This window comes from Suricata suricatta, chromosome 7 (genome assembly GCF_006229205.1).
Source record: "Suricata suricatta isolate VVHF042 chromosome 7, meerkat_22Aug2017_6uvM2_HiC, whole genome shotgun sequence".
NCBI lineage: Eukaryota > Metazoa > Chordata > Mammalia > Carnivora > Herpestidae > Suricata > Suricata suricatta.
This window is the reverse complement of record NC_043706.1, coordinates 115,493,082-115,510,477: the sequence shown is the minus strand read 5'-3', so window position 1 is coordinate 115,510,477 and position 17,396 is coordinate 115,493,082. Positions and strand designations below refer to the sequence as shown.

The window sequence follows — 17,396 nt, the reverse complement described above, 5'->3', positions numbered from 1 at the left end:
AAGGAATGGAGAGAAATCATAACTATGTCTCAGGGAAGCAGCAGTATACACAAAAACGTGTGGTTCACCCACGTTCAAGAGAGGCATGATTGTATTTGTAGGCTTGGTGGCATCAATATCGTACCATCAAAATAAGAGAGAAATAGATCTGAACTGGATTTTAATAGTTATAAAAGCAAATACAGAGATTTCTGAAGTGGTTTAGTATTTATTCTGGTGAGTATCATTACCAACATCAGCATCTGGGTAGGCAAGCCAAGCGTCAAAATCCTCCACGGCTGATGGGAAGCAATTTTTAACCACAACACTCCTTAGGGTTCACCTCTCAGTTAGAAAGAAAATTTTAAAAATGATAAACTTCCTAATTCCCAGGCTTTTCATCTATTTGAGAGGAAGAGGGTGAATTCTTTTCTATGTAAAAAATAGTTTGAAACTGGACTATACAAGGTAAAAAACACTGTAGGGATAATCAATCTTCTTCCTTGTCTCGGTAAGTAATAACTTAAGCCAGGAGCACTGACTTAATTCACTGGTGTGGGACTGAGGGAAAGCAATTCAACATCCATTCACAATGGGAACAATATGTACTCGAGGGAACAAAAATGGGCTATTGTAGGGAAAAAATATTCTTAGACATTACAATGGTTTGTGGCTCTCCGAAGATATACCAGGATATGGTATATGCATGGTAAATTTCATGAAAAAGTGTGATTAGAAAAACAATGTTGAAAAATACTCCATTATGGAAAATAATGAAAACAAAGAAATAATGAACTATAGCAATTAGCAGAGTCAAGCATTACTTGTACTTTTGGGCTGATGGCCTCTTATAGAATATATACGTATGGAATATATGTCCACATATATAATGGAAACATATATCCATATATGTAAAACAGGGCAAATACATTTTATTATAAACATTAAACTAATAATCACTATTGTTATAATTCTTTGCTGTCCAATATGGTAGCCACCAGCCCCCTGTGTCTACTGGGCACTTAAAATGTGGCAACTCCTATTCGAAATGAATACTGGATTTCAAAGACTTAGAATACAAACATCACATTAGTAATCATTATATTTATTAGGCATGAATACAATAATAGTTTATGTATATTGGGTTAAAGTATATTACTAAGATTAATTCTACCTATTTCTTTTTACTTTTTTTGTTTTTGTTTTTATTCAGGGTGTCAAATCTATTTATTTATTTTTAATATTTTAATTTTTTTAAACTAACTTTTTTCCCATACAGTTTATTGTCAAGTTGGTTTCTATATAACACCCAGTGCTCTTCCCCACAACTGCCCTCTACTTTATTGTTTTAAATGCAGCTTCCAGAAAACTGAAAAGTACACAGCTCACATTATATATTCCTATAGGGGAGTGTGGTTATACATTCTTAGACTTTGAAATTTCTTCTTAAATTTGCAACACAAAACATGTTTCTGGGTCCAATGAAAGCATAGATATTCACCCAAAGTAACAGGTTTTTTTTCCATTCAGCTCAGATCTATTTATAATAACAAAATAGTACTTGGTATTTGTGCGCATGCGGTAACAGCCACATCCCAGGAAAAGCATGCATCCTGGATGCTAGAGGAACCAGCCACCTGCGTTTCAAACCAGAGCTATAGGCCTCCACCGTCACCAACTGTACCTACACAAACAACCATTTGGAAGTAGCATTCTAACCAACGTTCTCATCCACTTGGAGTCCTGCCTTTTTTCCCTCAAGTTTCAGGTGTAAAGCAGAGGGAGTACTGTGCTGAGTCCTGTTTTCACACCATGGGTCAACGGTACAGACTTTATACATCTTCGTTTTCAAAGGCATATAACGTTACTGGTTTGGAAAAGCGAATTGTACTAGCCCTGACCTAGACAGATGTGAATTTCACATAAGGTAAAAGACTTGCGAAATGTTTGCCGCAGCAGCTGAGTGGACAATTGGATGTGTGTAATTCCAGTGCCAGTGTGAAAAATCGAAACAACACGGACTCAGGCCATTGACAAACTCAGAAGTTATTTCAACTGTGTGCAACTGGAAGGATTCTAAGTAGCAGTCAGCACTGAAAGTTGTATTTCTTAAGGCTGCATCCCTGCCTTCTACAGAACGTCCTGGGGCCCAGGGTGCTCTCTTGGGTCAGTGACACTGCTAATTGAGACCAAGAGCTCTGTGGGAGTCAGAGTCTGCACTAACTCTCTCAATGTTATGGAAAAGCATGGGATTTTTCGATTATGGCTTCCAGTACTTCACCAAATCTTCTAAAGTAGAAGCTCTTTCTCTTTCTTCACTTTGCTTGAGTTGAATGATCTACAAACATAAATCATGTCTTTTATCTTTCTAGTAGAGCTATAAATTTTCTTAAACCTTCCCCCTCCTGTTCTTTGAAAACAGAAATCAGGAGAACACTCCAGCACATACAAGTGTTTCAGTGGAGGCTTTATTAGATGATGATTTGAGGGGCGACTGGGTGGCTCAATCGGTTAAGCCATCGACTTCAGCCTAGATCATGATCTTTCCATTCCTGAGTTTGAGCCCTGCATCAGGCTCTGTGCTGACAGCTCAGAGCCTGAAGCCTGTTTCAGAATCTGTGTCTCCTTCTCTCTCTCTGCCTCGTCCCCACTCACATTCTGTCTGAATCTCTCAAAAATAAACATTAAAAAAATTTAGATGATAATTTGAGATCTCCTCAGGATAATGACATTTTTTTTATGTAAAAGAAATATAAGTCAATGTGTTACTGTTTAAAACTAGCAATTATCATTTTGCTTTATTTCATGAATTCTATGATTTTTATTCTGTCTAGATGATAGATATTTTGTAATCATTCAGTCAAGGAAGCATTAGATCTCAGTATTGTGTCTACTGATAGTTTGGTGTCTAGGATCAATCCTAGTATCATTCCTCTTTTGATCCTGGGCCAACCATTTAATGGTTTTTAACTGTCTTAATTTCTTCTTCAGAAATATGGGCCAGATGAAAGGGCTTATTTAAATACCTAGTGCCTGTGAGGTCTCCTACATACGTTCAATGCCAGCTGCTTGGCTTTAATCAAGTACTAACGTCTCACTAAAACAGAAAACGCTCTTCTAGAAGACATGAGGCATACTGCCTCTGGGTCTCTATGACAAGCTGGCTCCAAAGGATCTGAATAATACATGTCAATCCAACAGCATTTATTAAATTCTCTAGCAAATTTTTTCTTCAGCTATTAAAGCTGTATCACCATGGAACACACTTACTACAAAGTGTTCACAAGGACCACATGGCATAAAAGATGGGTGAGCAAAAAGGTAAGAACTGAGTCACTCATACGATTTCTATGGAGTTTAAACTTGTGTATCAGGTGAAACTTCATGTGTTTAAAAATGGTTACTTCCCCCCATTTTTCTTCAAGATCACTGTATCTGTGTGAATGCCGCACACACACACACGGAAATAAATCTAAATTTTCCCACATTTCCCATCACATTTCAAGCAAAAAAAATGCTAGACTCCAAATGGTTTATTTGAATGTAAGTATCGACCTTCTCATGCTCTTACTGCTTGGCATCTGTAAACATAAATTGGTTGTCAAGCTGCCACTGGGCCACACTACAGGAATGCAAACACGAGAGCTTGCATGAGAAGTATCACACCAACATGGTTTGAGACGGGTTACCTTTTTTGCTGCCTGTTCTTCTTCTACACCATCCCCAATTACAACATACACTACTTTTCTGCCAAACCTTTGCATTATTCGTTCAAAGCAACTTTCTTTCCCTGGAAGATAAACGAGATAAAGTTCAGAGTGAAGTTACCTGGTTAGCGGCATGCTCCTCATCTCGGCCATCTCCAATCACAACATAAGTTATGTTAGTGCCAAATCTGGACACTATACGCTCAAAACAGCTTTCCTTGCCTGCAAAACAATGCACTGCTTATTCTTCCAGCCACTGCATTCATTAACCTAAAGATTCATAAAGTGTTAGGTTAATTTCTCTCGAACATCAATCACTTAAACTAGCTCGCAACCTCTGGGTTTGCAAAATCAACCAATGTGGTTGAATAATGGAAGTCTTCACTTGAGACAGATTATTAAACAAATGTGTCTCGCCCTCCAAAAAAGTCAGTAGGGTTAAGCATTTGACCCAGAGAAAATATTTGCGTCTTGTACACCAGCAGAAGAATTCAGGAACAACTTTGAAAGCAGCTGTGGGTTTTAATATCTACGTGTTTAATCCTGCGGATCAACTCTGTCTAGTTTAAGCGGTATAGACAAGTCAGCTAAAAATATCATTGTAAAAAAGCTGAAGGTTCATCTGTAAGGAAAGAGAAAATACGAAGATGTGGATTTACCTTGGTAAAAAAAACAAAAACAAAAACAAAAAAAAACCAAAAAAAAAAAGCCCCCTCTTGTCTTCAAGTGGCTGGGAGCTAGTCTGCTCAGATTAATTGTACTAAGGACACTGTTTGGGCCACAGCACTGGTGACACCTGTCACCTCTGGTTGTACTACGGGACTAACATCGTGGAATTTCGAAATGTTCTTCATTTTACATTTGCATAAGTCTCTGAATTTAATTCCCAGAATGTTCATGCAGTCATGGCTATGTTTTGCATTTTTTTCTTAATCTGATAGTTTAGAACTCCAAAAAATACTAGCTTAAAGGGAAAAAATTAAAAAAAATTTCAGATTAAATGTAAGAAACAAGTTGTCCCATCAAAAAAGAATATTGTCCTTCCTAGAAGAAATGTTGAGGCTGGTGTCAAATTACTTGATTTGTCAGAATGGAAGGTAAAGTGTGATATAGTAATGCTGCTAGCATAAATACATACATTTATGTAAGAAATGGATTGGGATTGGGATTAGCGCTCTGAACTGTAGTGCCTGTGACAATGTGGACTTGACATTATGAATGCTTGGCTCTCTTTGACTATCTTCTTGGAACAGCTGCAAATAGGGGCTCTTTCTGCCTGTGCCAGTATCAAAACTCAGCGAGACCCAGGGCAGCTTATTTTTGGTAGGGGATTTTAGGATTCTGAACTCTTGTCAAGGTGCCAGACCCTAAGTCTGTTGACCTTCAGGGCGCATTATACAACTTATTTCCCCAGGCATTTCCTTGACAGACGGTGGAATACATGACCTGTTTTCTTTTAACTCTTTCAGAATGGCAGAAGTTAGGAAGTTCTGTTTTTGAAAGATGCTTAGAGACTTGGTCTGTGAAAGGCAGTTAAAACTCAAAGATGGCTCTGCAGATAGATATTAAGCAAATGAACAAGGCCGTAGTTCTTTGATTACTATCGAACATTCTTGAAATGCGGATGTCTAGCCATTCACTTTTTATAATTCATCAAATTATTTTTTTTTCTGAAGGGAAGGATGCTACTTCAGTCTATCCAGCACTCCCCTGTAACGTCAAAAGAGCATTTTATCTCAGATCTAGATTATTGCTTCTGCAAAGGTGAAATACCATATACCATACTAATTAAGATATTGGCTACCATGGCTAAAGACACTGTCTGTGATTTAGAAAACGTGTTGTCATGAACTGTAAATACAAACACATAAATAAGCAAATACAATTGTCCAGATACCGAATTCAGAATTTCACTGGGCAACAGTTTTCATAAAATTTGCACACACACATTGGGTCGCAGGGTACTTTGTTATTTGCGCTCCATTCAAATTTGCTTGATAATCTAGTAGCAAAACTGACAGAAGAGGGAATCATGCAGAGAGACCTATTAAGGAAATCCCCCAAAACTCAGATGTGAATACATTCCATACAGAGTTAGAAGTAATTGTCTTACCTATTTTAGTTGCACTGTAAATATTCTCAATGGGGAAAGCACCTCCTAAACTATAGAGTAGAACCTTCGCAAGTGCTGGGATCAGTTGGGTTGTCGTTACCAAGACATTTACGCAGTTACTCCTAAGAGAGGGAGGAAACATGCATAGTTGTTTTCCAATACTAAGTAATTTCAAATGACACAGATTTAAATTGTCACTGTGGTCTTTCAATTCCATAATAAATGGGCCCTGATAATCTAACCTTTAAACATCAACGGTTATTTATGGAGAGCTGGCTATCTGGCAGGTACTGTGACAGGTGTGAGGAATACATCCCCAAATGGGGGAAGTGGAAGAAACAGGCAAAAAGAAGTCATGGATGAGTGACATTTTTGTCCCGCGCCCCACATCCCAGATAGATAGGAAAGACACAAGTAAGCAGACACGTGCAACATGAAATATGTTCTATAATAAAGATCTCCTCAGGCTCCAGTGGACCTCAGAGAAGAATACCTACCTCAGCCAGGGGCAGTCATGGGAAGGTTATCAAAGGGATGGCTTAGCTCTAAGTTTTATAGATGAGGTAATCTTTAGGGTGATATGTAGATGAGGTAATTTTTAGGGTTATAAGACTCTATGTCTCAGGGTTTTCAGAGCCTGGAAAAGTTGTGAACATAGGCAGAAGGAAAGTCATGGGATGGGTAAAAGTTGTTTTTGGATTTTGTGCAAGAAATAGCCGAGTGTTCCAGTCAAGAGACTGACAGATGGGGATCCTAGAGAAGAATGAGAGGACTCTTATTTAGTCCAGAAGGTGTGACTCTCTGAATTCCCTTTTCAACAACACAAAGGACTGCATTTAATGGGCCCAGTTTTAGTCTGTCAACAAAGGCCCTACTCCCTGAGAGTAACAATCTCCCATTTTACAATTTACCGCTGTTTCTTTAACAGTAGCATTGCCGGCAGAGAAAGAAAACACTTCAAGAGTGGGAACTGTGAGGCGGAGATCTGGGAAGAATGGACTGTGGTTCTTCCTTCTAGATTATGGGGAAATTAAATCATCCTGCTTTGAGGGACTCAAACCACACACATGAAATTGAAACTCAGAATGCCTTTCTCTACTGGACTTTCTCTACTGGTAGTTTGCAGCATGAGCCTTACATACGTATGAGTCAGGGACACTAAAATATTCTCTAGAATTCTCTAGATTGATTGTTAGAAGCCTGGTTTCAATAGCAAATCAGAAGAGCAAGCTGAGTGCCAACTCTTGATGGGCATGTGAGTACTGAGCCCTGTACGTGTAATATCATGCTTTGTGTTCTTTAGACACATCCTGTGTAAAAACTACACTTTATTCAAAAACAATTATAAAACCTTTATAATGACAGCCTTTAAAAACACTTTTATTTGTGAATTATTTCCACAGATACCCTGATTTTGTAACAGAAGCTCTAATTCCTGGAGACAAATGATGAGATTATCACTTATCAGGGCTAAAGAAACAAAGCCATTTAGAGGCAGAAATTTAATAACATAAGCAATCTTTAATTTTGCCAATGAGGAAATAAAGATCAGAAGGTGAGTAGCCTGCCTGTCATCAGAAAGAAACCCCCCAAATAATGGCAGATTACTAAGCATAATACGTGAACACATCACTGTGTTGAAATAATATTATGAAACTTAGCTTTGCCACTTAGACCATGTGACAATTGATGTTATATCATTTCTTTTTTTATTTAAAATTTTTTAAAATGTTTTCTTCTTATTTTTTTTGAGAGATAGAGCACAAGCAGGGGAGGGGACAGAGAGAGACACACATAATCTGAAGCAGGTTCCAGGCTCTGAGCTATCAGCACAGAGCCCGACGCAGGGCTCGAACCCACGGACCATGAGATCAGACGCTCAACTGACTGAGTCACCCAGGAGTCACTGTATCATTTGTTTTTTAAATTGCATACATTGCATACATTTATAAATCAGATTTATAAATGGCAAACACTGCATATACTTATATCCAATTTACAATGCATTGTAACTTTTAATTCCAGATATTGTATATATTTATATATTGCATGTATATACTTGTGTGAAATATAACATATATTAAAGAAGAATATGAACAGCATCAATTATTAGCCATCCAGAGACGGTAATTGCTCTCTTCATTTTGTATGTTTACTTTCAGATTTTCTATTTGTGTATCGATTTTTTTCTCATTAGTACCATAATTCATATGTGGAAGTTTTTATTCTACTTTTTTGTCTTATTTATATCATGAGCCTATTCATTTATGTCATATTGTCTCTTAGTTCTCTTTCCCCAACAAGACAGAATGTGTGATGACTACATGTGGGTCCAGCATAAATTTTTAAAGTGAGGCTCAGTCACTCAGAGCCACTGGTTTTGATTTCTAAATGTTATAAACAATGCTGCCTTACAAAGTAGGTTTTCCTACACATACGATAACATCCTTTGACTATACTCATAGGAGAGGAAATAGAGCTGGAGGGGCCAACCTTTGCTAACGACTGTGGCGTAATTCCGCCATTTTGTATAAGCTCCTGTTTTCCTGATATCCTAACATTCTGTAAAAAAATTACCAGTATGGTCACACATGTGGATAGGTTGGGCAAATTTCACGGCAACTAAATCTTCAATGTGTAATGACTTATTTTTCCCTTTCTTTTCCTTAATATTTCAATCTCTGAAAATCATATACCCTTGTAGTTGCTTTAAGGCCGTATGCTTAATAATAATCTCTCTGTATGATGGATAACACATAGTAATTTACATAACAACGTAAGAACCTTGGCTTTTAACTATCTAGGAGAACTCTTTTAGAAGTAATGAAAGGCACTGTCGTCCGCAGAGAAACGCACACACTGCCACGTCTTGCACACAATTTCAGGGACTTGGGGGCCCTCACATCCCAGCTTCCTTGGCCTTTCATCCCCATTTCGCCAGTTGCAGAGATCACAAGTCAGCAAGTCCCATTTTAAAACAGTTTCAACTGTGAGACATTTCTTGTTTACACAGAGCCAGAACCTTCCTTCCTAGGATTCCTACTTATCCCTCCTAACTCTCTCCTTTACAGACCAGAGAGTTACACTTTTGTTTGGCTGAACATCTCAAACAACTGAAATTGGTAATCTTGTCCCACGTAGGACTCTTCTTCAGACTAACCTCCTTGGTTCCTCCCTCCGACTGTTCCTTTTATGGGGTTTCCACAGCCGAAAACCCTTCTGGACATTCTGCTGGTCCAACAAGAGGTTTCAAATATGTCTCAGTGTGGTGTCCAGAACTAGGCAAAGTTCTCTGTTGTGGCTTCCCAGCCTGACCCAGGACACTACGGGTGCCTTCCCTCCCCACTCACGCTTCCCACCACCAACGCGGCTGCTGGTGTCATGGTTAGAAGCCACGTGCAGGATTTCACGCACCCACGTTTAGTTCCAGGCTCTCATCCTCGACTCTCCTCTTGCCCTGCCGAGGCTTTCTGCATCCTGATTCCATCAGTGCACAGATTCTTTCTCTGAATTTGTGCTACTGACGGTTTTGCTAAGCATGCTTCTATTTACCACCTAACTCAGAGGAGCAAAATGGAGTAGGATAGTGCCAAGATTCATGCCTACCCTAACTAGCTATCACTTTCCAGATTTATATTATCTTATTAGGTAGCATTTATGGCACATGATGCTCAACCAGTGGTAAGTCGATTCTGTAAGTCAGTATTTCACGGTTTAGTTCAAACAATACAAAGGTTACAAATTCTTCACGGACTTTCTCTTGCTATTTTGCTGCATTTAAATTATGTATGTTATCTTTAGTGGCCTAAGGCACTCAAAAATATGCACTCCGTGGGTAAACTGTATGGTTTTATTTATTTTTTTCATCATCTCCTGTTTCATTACAAGTCACACGACCTTTCTGTGGAGATTACCAGTAGTTATGTAGAAAGAAGCATAAAGAGAAAGGATCTCCGGCTATTCTGAGAAGCAGCAATTCCCAGCCTTTACCCCCCAATATCTCTCCTTCAACATACATTTAAAATACGAGATTCCATATATTCTTAGGTTCCTTCAAATTCTAAAATACTGCAGAAATTAAAAAAATTATATATATTATACTATTAAAACTACATCTTCAACATAATAAATATAGAAACTGCAACAATACCGCTTACCTAGTACTAATGATTGATAACGACTTAAGTGCATTTGTGAGCCAGGAGTCTGTCAGCCCTTCGATCTCTGCTCTTAACTGCAACCACGCATCTCTCTTGGCGGGGCCAAGGAGGCCTGCAACAATGAAAAGCAAGGTGGAATCAACAGATGACACATTTTCAGGACTACCTCCTTTGGCCTCCCTCCTGTTAGTCCAGATAACAGCAGAAACGGAGAGAAACTGATTGGTATCAATACTGATCCTTCATTTCAGAACTGATTATCCACTCATTCAACATTTACTGAACAACTTCAGGCTTCCGGTACTGGGCCGAAAACTGGGGACATTAACAAGGAAAAAGTGGGTCCCGGTCTCTGCACTCACTGGACCTAGAATCTGGCCTAGTGGACACCAATCACCTGTGGGACTGTGACAATTCCTGTGCCCGCATGACATGTGTGGTGTGTGTAATAATATACACTATAGATGAAAATGTTACTTACTGTATTGTGTTCTAGGATATGTATATAAATACACATATGTATAGTGTGCATAAGTATGTATAGCTTATCATTCACTATTAAATTCTGATTTAAGCTCCTCAACCATCCATCCTTTAATAAGAGAGAGAAAGAGAGAGAGAGAGAGAGAGAGAATACCCCAGGGAGAAAAATTTTATATGACTTCCAAGCTAATCTTAGAATCTTGCTGACCTACAATTGATCATAATAATAGAAATAATCATGGCTTATTTTATCAAGAAGTGTATACAAAATTTTAGTTTTGAGGTCACAGGCTGTAATATTTCCCATATATATGGATGAAAATAAAAGGGTTTAGATATAACCTACAGAGTATCTGAATATTTATAAACCATGATGGGACACCTGGATGGCTCATTCGGTTAAACACCCGACTTGATATTGGCTCAGGTCTTGATCTAAGGATTCACGGGTTCGAGGCCCACATTGGGCTCTGTACTGACAGTGCGGCGACTGCCTGAGGTTCTCTCTCTCTCTCTCTCTCTGTCTCTCTGCCCTCCCCTACTCATTCTCACTCTCTCTCTCTCTCAAAATAAATAAACTCAAAAAAAAACAACAACATGATAATCCCATTTAATACTATGCATGAAAAAGACATACTGTCAGATAACATGCAATTTTAAAATATAGACTTGAGTCTTTGAAATGACACAAAGCACTTTGATATTTATTTCTAAAGGATTCCAGAAAGGTAATGATGACCAAGGACTGTGCTCTAATGACTGGGGCCTTTGCTTTTAGACAGGTCTTCCCGCTGCCTCAATCAGTTCCTCTGTCTGGTTTATACTAATAGTCTCTGCTGATGAGGCGTAAACTAAACGCCCTCCTAAAATCTTAACCAAGTAGGCTCAAAGAATTCCCAACTCCTTTGACAGAGCTGCACATTTTATTTTGCACTTACATTCTTTTCTGCTACCGATTCTAAGAGGCTTAAAATTCTGACTCTGTGTAGTTCGGCATGATCTCTCGGTAATTTATCTTAAGAGTAGGGTAGTCTCTAATGTGGAATCTGGCACTACAGTTCCAATCCTACCTCTGTCTACAGCATCTTTATTAGAGTTGAAGAGCCACACGTACCTCCAACATTGTTCTTGTAGGTGTTGTATAACTCTTTTACTCTTCTGTAACGAAAAGCCAACTTCCTCATCCAGTCAACCCCTCCTCTTACACCTGTTGGCAAACAAAGGTTTGCACTACTTGCAGCTGCATGGAAGCCATCAGTTGCAAAACTGTAGGTACTGTAACACCCAAAATATATTAAAAAGAAATAAAATAATTACATGTGCAAAACTCCATAGCCGAATTTCTGTAGGAAATAGCATACTGAAAGGCATGGCTTACCTTAAATCTTGCCCATTATCATCAGAGGAAACATCATCTATATGAACTTGATCACACTCCTGTTAAAAACATTGGAAAAGTTATTTGTTTTTCAAATGATGTCAGTACGGTGCTGGAGGGTTTTTCCGTCTTTCCATGTGACCGGGCTACGGCCAGAAGGTGGCAGCATTTGCCCACCCATCCCACTGCCAGCCTGGGCCATGGCCTCATTTCTATCCTAAACCCAGAAGAGTGCCATCAAACCGGGTCTGAAAACATAGGTCACACGGGTTTCTTTAGAGCAGTTTAAAAATTTTTAATCTTGAAATTATGGTTAAAAAATTATCATTGGTATCTTTAGGGGAATGACTGGTGTCCACTTTCAGCCATTTTCGTCGTGCATACTTAAGTACGGGAATAGCGCTAATCTGAAGATACACAGAACTTGCTTGGTCGGAACCTCAGGTGGTTACTATTATTAGCTCTTTGTTGAGCAACAACAGGGGGCCCTGATGCTTATGGTGCCCTGTGAGCCTTCTGTGCCTGGCAGAAACCACGTTGATGTAAAAAGTCCTGGCCTTTCAACACCGAAAAATGCTAATAACCATAGAAGTCGACATTTTCTTTTTTTCCCCTTTTGTTCAAGTTTTGAAATCTTTAAGCTGAAAGCAATGTGGCAAATAAAAGGGAAGGAATGAAGATTTACCATCTCCAATGTGCTAAAAACTCAGAGGAGAATAAAGTTGAGGTGCATGTACTCTTAGAATTGACCTGACCTAAGTTAGTGTTCTCAGAACAAACGGTAAGTGCTTTGCTGCTCTAAGATTCCTATTTTATCTTCAAATTATCCGCAAAGTTCCAGTGAAATAGCATGTGATCTGAAGGTGGAATTTGGCTAGGGCATTTAAAATACCTAGTACTTATGAACTTTAGGATAGGTATAGTTTAACCTTTTGGCCTCTTTTTCTATCCTCAGATTATTTCTGTCATACTCACAGATGCTGACTATACATTGTACTTACTATTCAAAATCAATTTTTAAAAATTATTAACTTGGACAGTAGGGTGCCACACAAAACAAGGGCTTTTCAGCTACTGTTTATATTCATTGTAGGACCTGGGAAGTATCTGGTACTGAGATATTTAGTATCTTATCTCCAGTTTTCTATACTGAATATATTAGATCCCATTATAGTCTGGGGGTGAGCTAATTGACTCAGGCTTCTTTTAAAATATAAAATACAGGGGTGCCTGGGTGGCTCTGTTGGTTAAGCATCTGACTTTGACTCAGATCATGATCTCATGGTTTGTGGGTTTGAGCCCTGCATTTGGGGTCTGTGCTGACAGCTCAGAGCCTGGAGCCTGCTTCGGATTCTGTGCCCCTTCCCTACCTCTCCCCAACTAATGCTTTATCTCTCGCTCTCAAAATATGAGCAAACATTAAAAAAAATTAAAAGATATGTAAAATATAAAACTAGCCCAATCAATACAATTTTAGTACATAACCTGAAAATCCAGGCAAATTGAAGGTTCATATGACTTACATAATTTATGGATTTAGTAATGTTTGAATAAATGTGTACCAATATCCACAGGTAAGGAAGGGCTCCAAAATGTTAATCTGACTAGAAGCTCCCAAGAGGGGTGCTGGGAGCTGGATATACCCCCATTTAAGGCACAATCTGGCACACAGTAATCATTCAGCAACTGCTGGTTGACTAAATGGCAGATGTCCAGATAAATGCTAGTTCTTGACCAAGTTACTCAATCATTTACATTTTTTAACACAAAGTTCCAGTTATATTGTAAATAATATTCCAGATGCTATAAAGGCTGTAAAAAGATATTTATATCAGGGGTAGAGGGGAGGAGAGAGAATGGGGTACAGACCAAGGCTGCAGGAGTCAGGGTGGAAGAGATCTTTGGAAAGGGTTTTCCCCATTTTGATCGAGTATGGGTTGAAAAGAGTACAGCTCAAAGTTGAACCAAAGGAGGCATTATGCTTCCAGAAAAATCTTAGGGAAAAGTACTGCAAGCAACTGTATTGGCTATTGGATTGGGCTTTGAAGGAACAAGTGGGAAGATTTCCAGAACACGGAGGCAGCAAAGTGGTTCTAGACGAGACTTTTCTTACTTAGAGATGATGGCATTCTTGATAAGTATGAAGAGTGAACTAAATCACTATCAAAATGGAAACATGTAAAGCTGTTCATTCTACTGAGGTTCTGGAATCTTTCATCATGTAAAAATTTCCATCCCTCTCTTAAAATAAACTGAAATAAATAAATATATATCCAAAAAAGTGGGGGAAAGCCTTACAAATCACTCTGTTACTTCTAATTACTTGGAAGTTATTCTATATTTCATACCTACTCATCCTAATTTGTGAAGAAATTCCTCTGACATTTCAAGTATTAACTCACATGCCTAATTTGTACAGTTTGCCCCTAAATTTATTTTTCACTCCTGAGGACAACAGTGCATCAAACTTATTGGACCATGAGCTCCATATTTGAAATTGTGTTTGAGATTTTTCCAAATGGAACTTCTCTTTAAATTTATGCCTAGTTAACTATGCTTGTTGACTCTGGACTCTCGCCTGAGGATTACAGTCCAGTGAAAGAAACCTGAACTTAAATCACTTACATTTTTAGAAAATTCTAAATAATTGTTCTTCAATTAGTTTTCACTCAGAGGAATTGTGCAAGAATCATTTTGACCAAAACCTGAAGTACTAAAAACAGTGTAATGCTTGGCTTCAAACAAATTTCAGTCTAAGGATTCAAAATATTTGTAATAATTCTGATGCTAATGTTAAATTCTTTATTTTTGTCTTACAAGGGGACCACAAAGTTGTCATTGATCTTTATCAGTTATAATCCACACAGCAGTCTTCTCTCACTTTTGTGAACCTGAACTCCCCGGTGCCTTCCTTTCTGGAAGTTATTCTAACTGAAATAACATTGTATTTCAACAGAGAGCATTCTCTTCTTGGGAGGAGGAGAGGAGGAGGAGGAGGAGGTCTCTGAGCATTTGCCTTCTCTGCAGTTGGGCAGGATGCAGAGAAGTGTCTATTAGGATTTAAATTCGTATCTTTTAAGGAATTATGTGAGAGCAGCTGTCACTACATATGTTAGAATATCTATTGAAGGATTTGAGTCTCAAATTAGATTTCTGGGTTAAGAAAAGGAACCCTGAGAGAATAAATACACCAGGAAAAAAAAAAACTTAATAGGCTAATGATGGAGTTACTCTCTTGAGGAATTCGCCTCTTTGTTAGCAGAAGCAGAAATAGCTTAACCCCAGTTACGTAGCCCATGACAATCTTTGCTTACGAGAAGTTTACTGAAATAAAAAATTGGGTGAGAGTAAAGTTGACTTTCAAAATCCAATGCAGGAGGAGAGCGGACATATGTCCAACTGTACCGAATGATCCTAAAAGCTACTGTTTTGATTTTGTTTCATGCTTGTTTATAAGCCTTTGGGTTTCCTTAGGCACTTTGCCTGGATATACATGCGTAGGTGTGATGTGTAGGTGTGTGCACACGTGTGAGAATTTAATCAACTTACATGCAGATAATCAGTTCACTGATGAGGTATTGTTGGACACTAGGCTGTAGTGCTGGAGTCAAGTGGAATTTTTATCACATTTTAAAATGTAACTAAAAAGCTATAATCAGAAGGGAAAGTCAATACCAGTATTTTTCAGTTACTATTTTTATCAGAGATCCTGCCGGGTATTTTAAAAATATATTTTATATAGTATATAATCCAAAATAAAAATTCATAAAGCACCACAGATGACCACATGCTTCTGATATGCCAACATTCATGTCAAATATGCTAAAAGTATTTGCAAATTCATTACATGCTACTTTTGCTTTCTTACTTTAGTATTTCTGTTAAAAGTTGGGTGGTAAATTTATTCCATCTGGCTTCTAATGTGCCACTAAAAAGCTAAAAAGGTCATTTATTCCATTTATTTCTAGTAAAAAATAATTAATGAAAGAAATAAAACTCTAAATCTTGAATAAAACCACATAAAAATTTTTTTGGGTACTTACAGGTTTAAAAAGATGAGTAATCTTAGAATTTTCCTTAAAGAAAAAAAGAGACTCATCCATTTGAACCAACAGAAAAACCAACCGAAAAGTTACCACCTTATATAAAAATTCAAGTTCCAAAGATTAAAATGTGTTTTCTATTATAATGTATATATAGAGTCATTCTGTATACTACACTACTAATAAGTGGCAGGATTAATTTAAATCAGGTTTTAGAGAGGTGATTATTTTTTCTTATTATCTATAACTGGAAAACTTGCCTAGGAACACTGATCTTTCATGCTGGTCATTAAAGAAAACAAATAAAACCTCTTTAAACAGACAGTAATTTTATTATCCAGTAAAAACAGTGACTCACTGCAGAGAAAACACCACCAAAAATAATGATATTACCCAGATTTCCAGCACATACATTTATGAGATATACTAAAAAACAGAATTTTCACTCTTATGCCTCAACTGTAGCTAAAACTGGATTTAAGACCTTGTCAATTTTTAAAACTTATTTAAGACACTGAATAATTTAGCTTTTTGTTCCTCACACACTCCTGCGTGGCATGGGGGTAGAAATATGTGCTCTGGAGCCAGAGACTCCAGAGTTTCAAATCCCAGTTTTACCACTTAGCTAGCAGGTAACCTTAAACTTGATTTTATGCTTGTGGGCCCTACATTTTCTCCTTGACAAAAATAATGTGATGACCATATTTATTTCAAAGCTTATTATTTTATTAATGAAAAATCCAATACAAAACATCTGTACAAGGGGCATTTGGGCAATAGTAATCTCCTTTTCCATTGAGAATATTCTTATAGATACGTTTATTTCGTTGCGAAACCATGAGATATAATATAAATGTAAATATGTCACTTAAGAACATTTCAGCGTGGTTGCGCGTGACTGAGAAGTGCCCAACTACGCAGTTACTTCATATTTTACCATCTGAATGCCTAATAACTTAGATCAGTAGCACCCAGATTATATACCTCATTATAGTACTTATTCAGCTTTCTTGAGGCTATTGGGGAGGCGAGGGGGAGTCCTTGCAGTTTGTTATTGTTGGTTTTACTTTCCCTTTGAGGTTGGGAATGAAAAAATAAATGAGAAAAAGAAAAGAAAATGCAACGAAACCAGTCAGATGTGATATGTAAATAGCTCTAGCACCGTTTTATCCAGATGGGGAGGAAATAAGGAACAGTAATGTTGTCTAAAATTAGGCTTCAGATTATCTACAAAACTCAGTATCTATGACTGTTGTCCAGTGATTAACCTAAATTAGCACCCTGGTTAGTATCCTGGAAAAGCAAATGCTGATTGGAAAGGTGCCAAATGGGTTGTATGGTTTGGGACAGCAAAGCAGAACTCCCCTTCAGAGATATTTTTGTTCTAAACATGTGCCAGTACATATGTATAATTAATTAATGAAATTTATCTTTTGTTTATATTTGTATGTACATTTTATTCTTGATAGAAACTTTACTACTCTCTTGAACTAATATATATATATATATATATATTTAGATTTCTTGAAGTTA

At 37.7% G+C, this 17,396-nt stretch overlaps 1 protein-coding gene across 1 annotated transcript in view; it reads right to left on the bottom strand.

The window, feature by feature from the left end:
- The window catches only part of EYA4 (EYA transcriptional coactivator and phosphatase 4), a 306,046-nt gene that overhangs the window by 120 nt on the left and 288,530 nt on the right, over nucleotides 1–17,396 (bottom strand). Inside the window, exons 15-19 of the mRNA XM_029945279.1 lie at nucleotides 11,821–11,879; nucleotides 11,557–11,717; nucleotides 9,957–10,071; nucleotides 5,800–5,921; nucleotides 3,669–3,769 (exon numbers count right to left, since the gene is read on the bottom strand). Of these exons, the coding sequence (XP_029801139.1) occupies nucleotides 3,669–3,769; nucleotides 5,800–5,921; nucleotides 9,957–10,071; nucleotides 11,557–11,717; nucleotides 11,821–11,879 (558 nt within the window). The remainder of the gene's footprint in view (nucleotides 1–3,668; nucleotides 3,770–5,799; nucleotides 5,922–9,956; nucleotides 10,072–11,556; nucleotides 11,718–11,820; nucleotides 11,880–17,396) is intronic.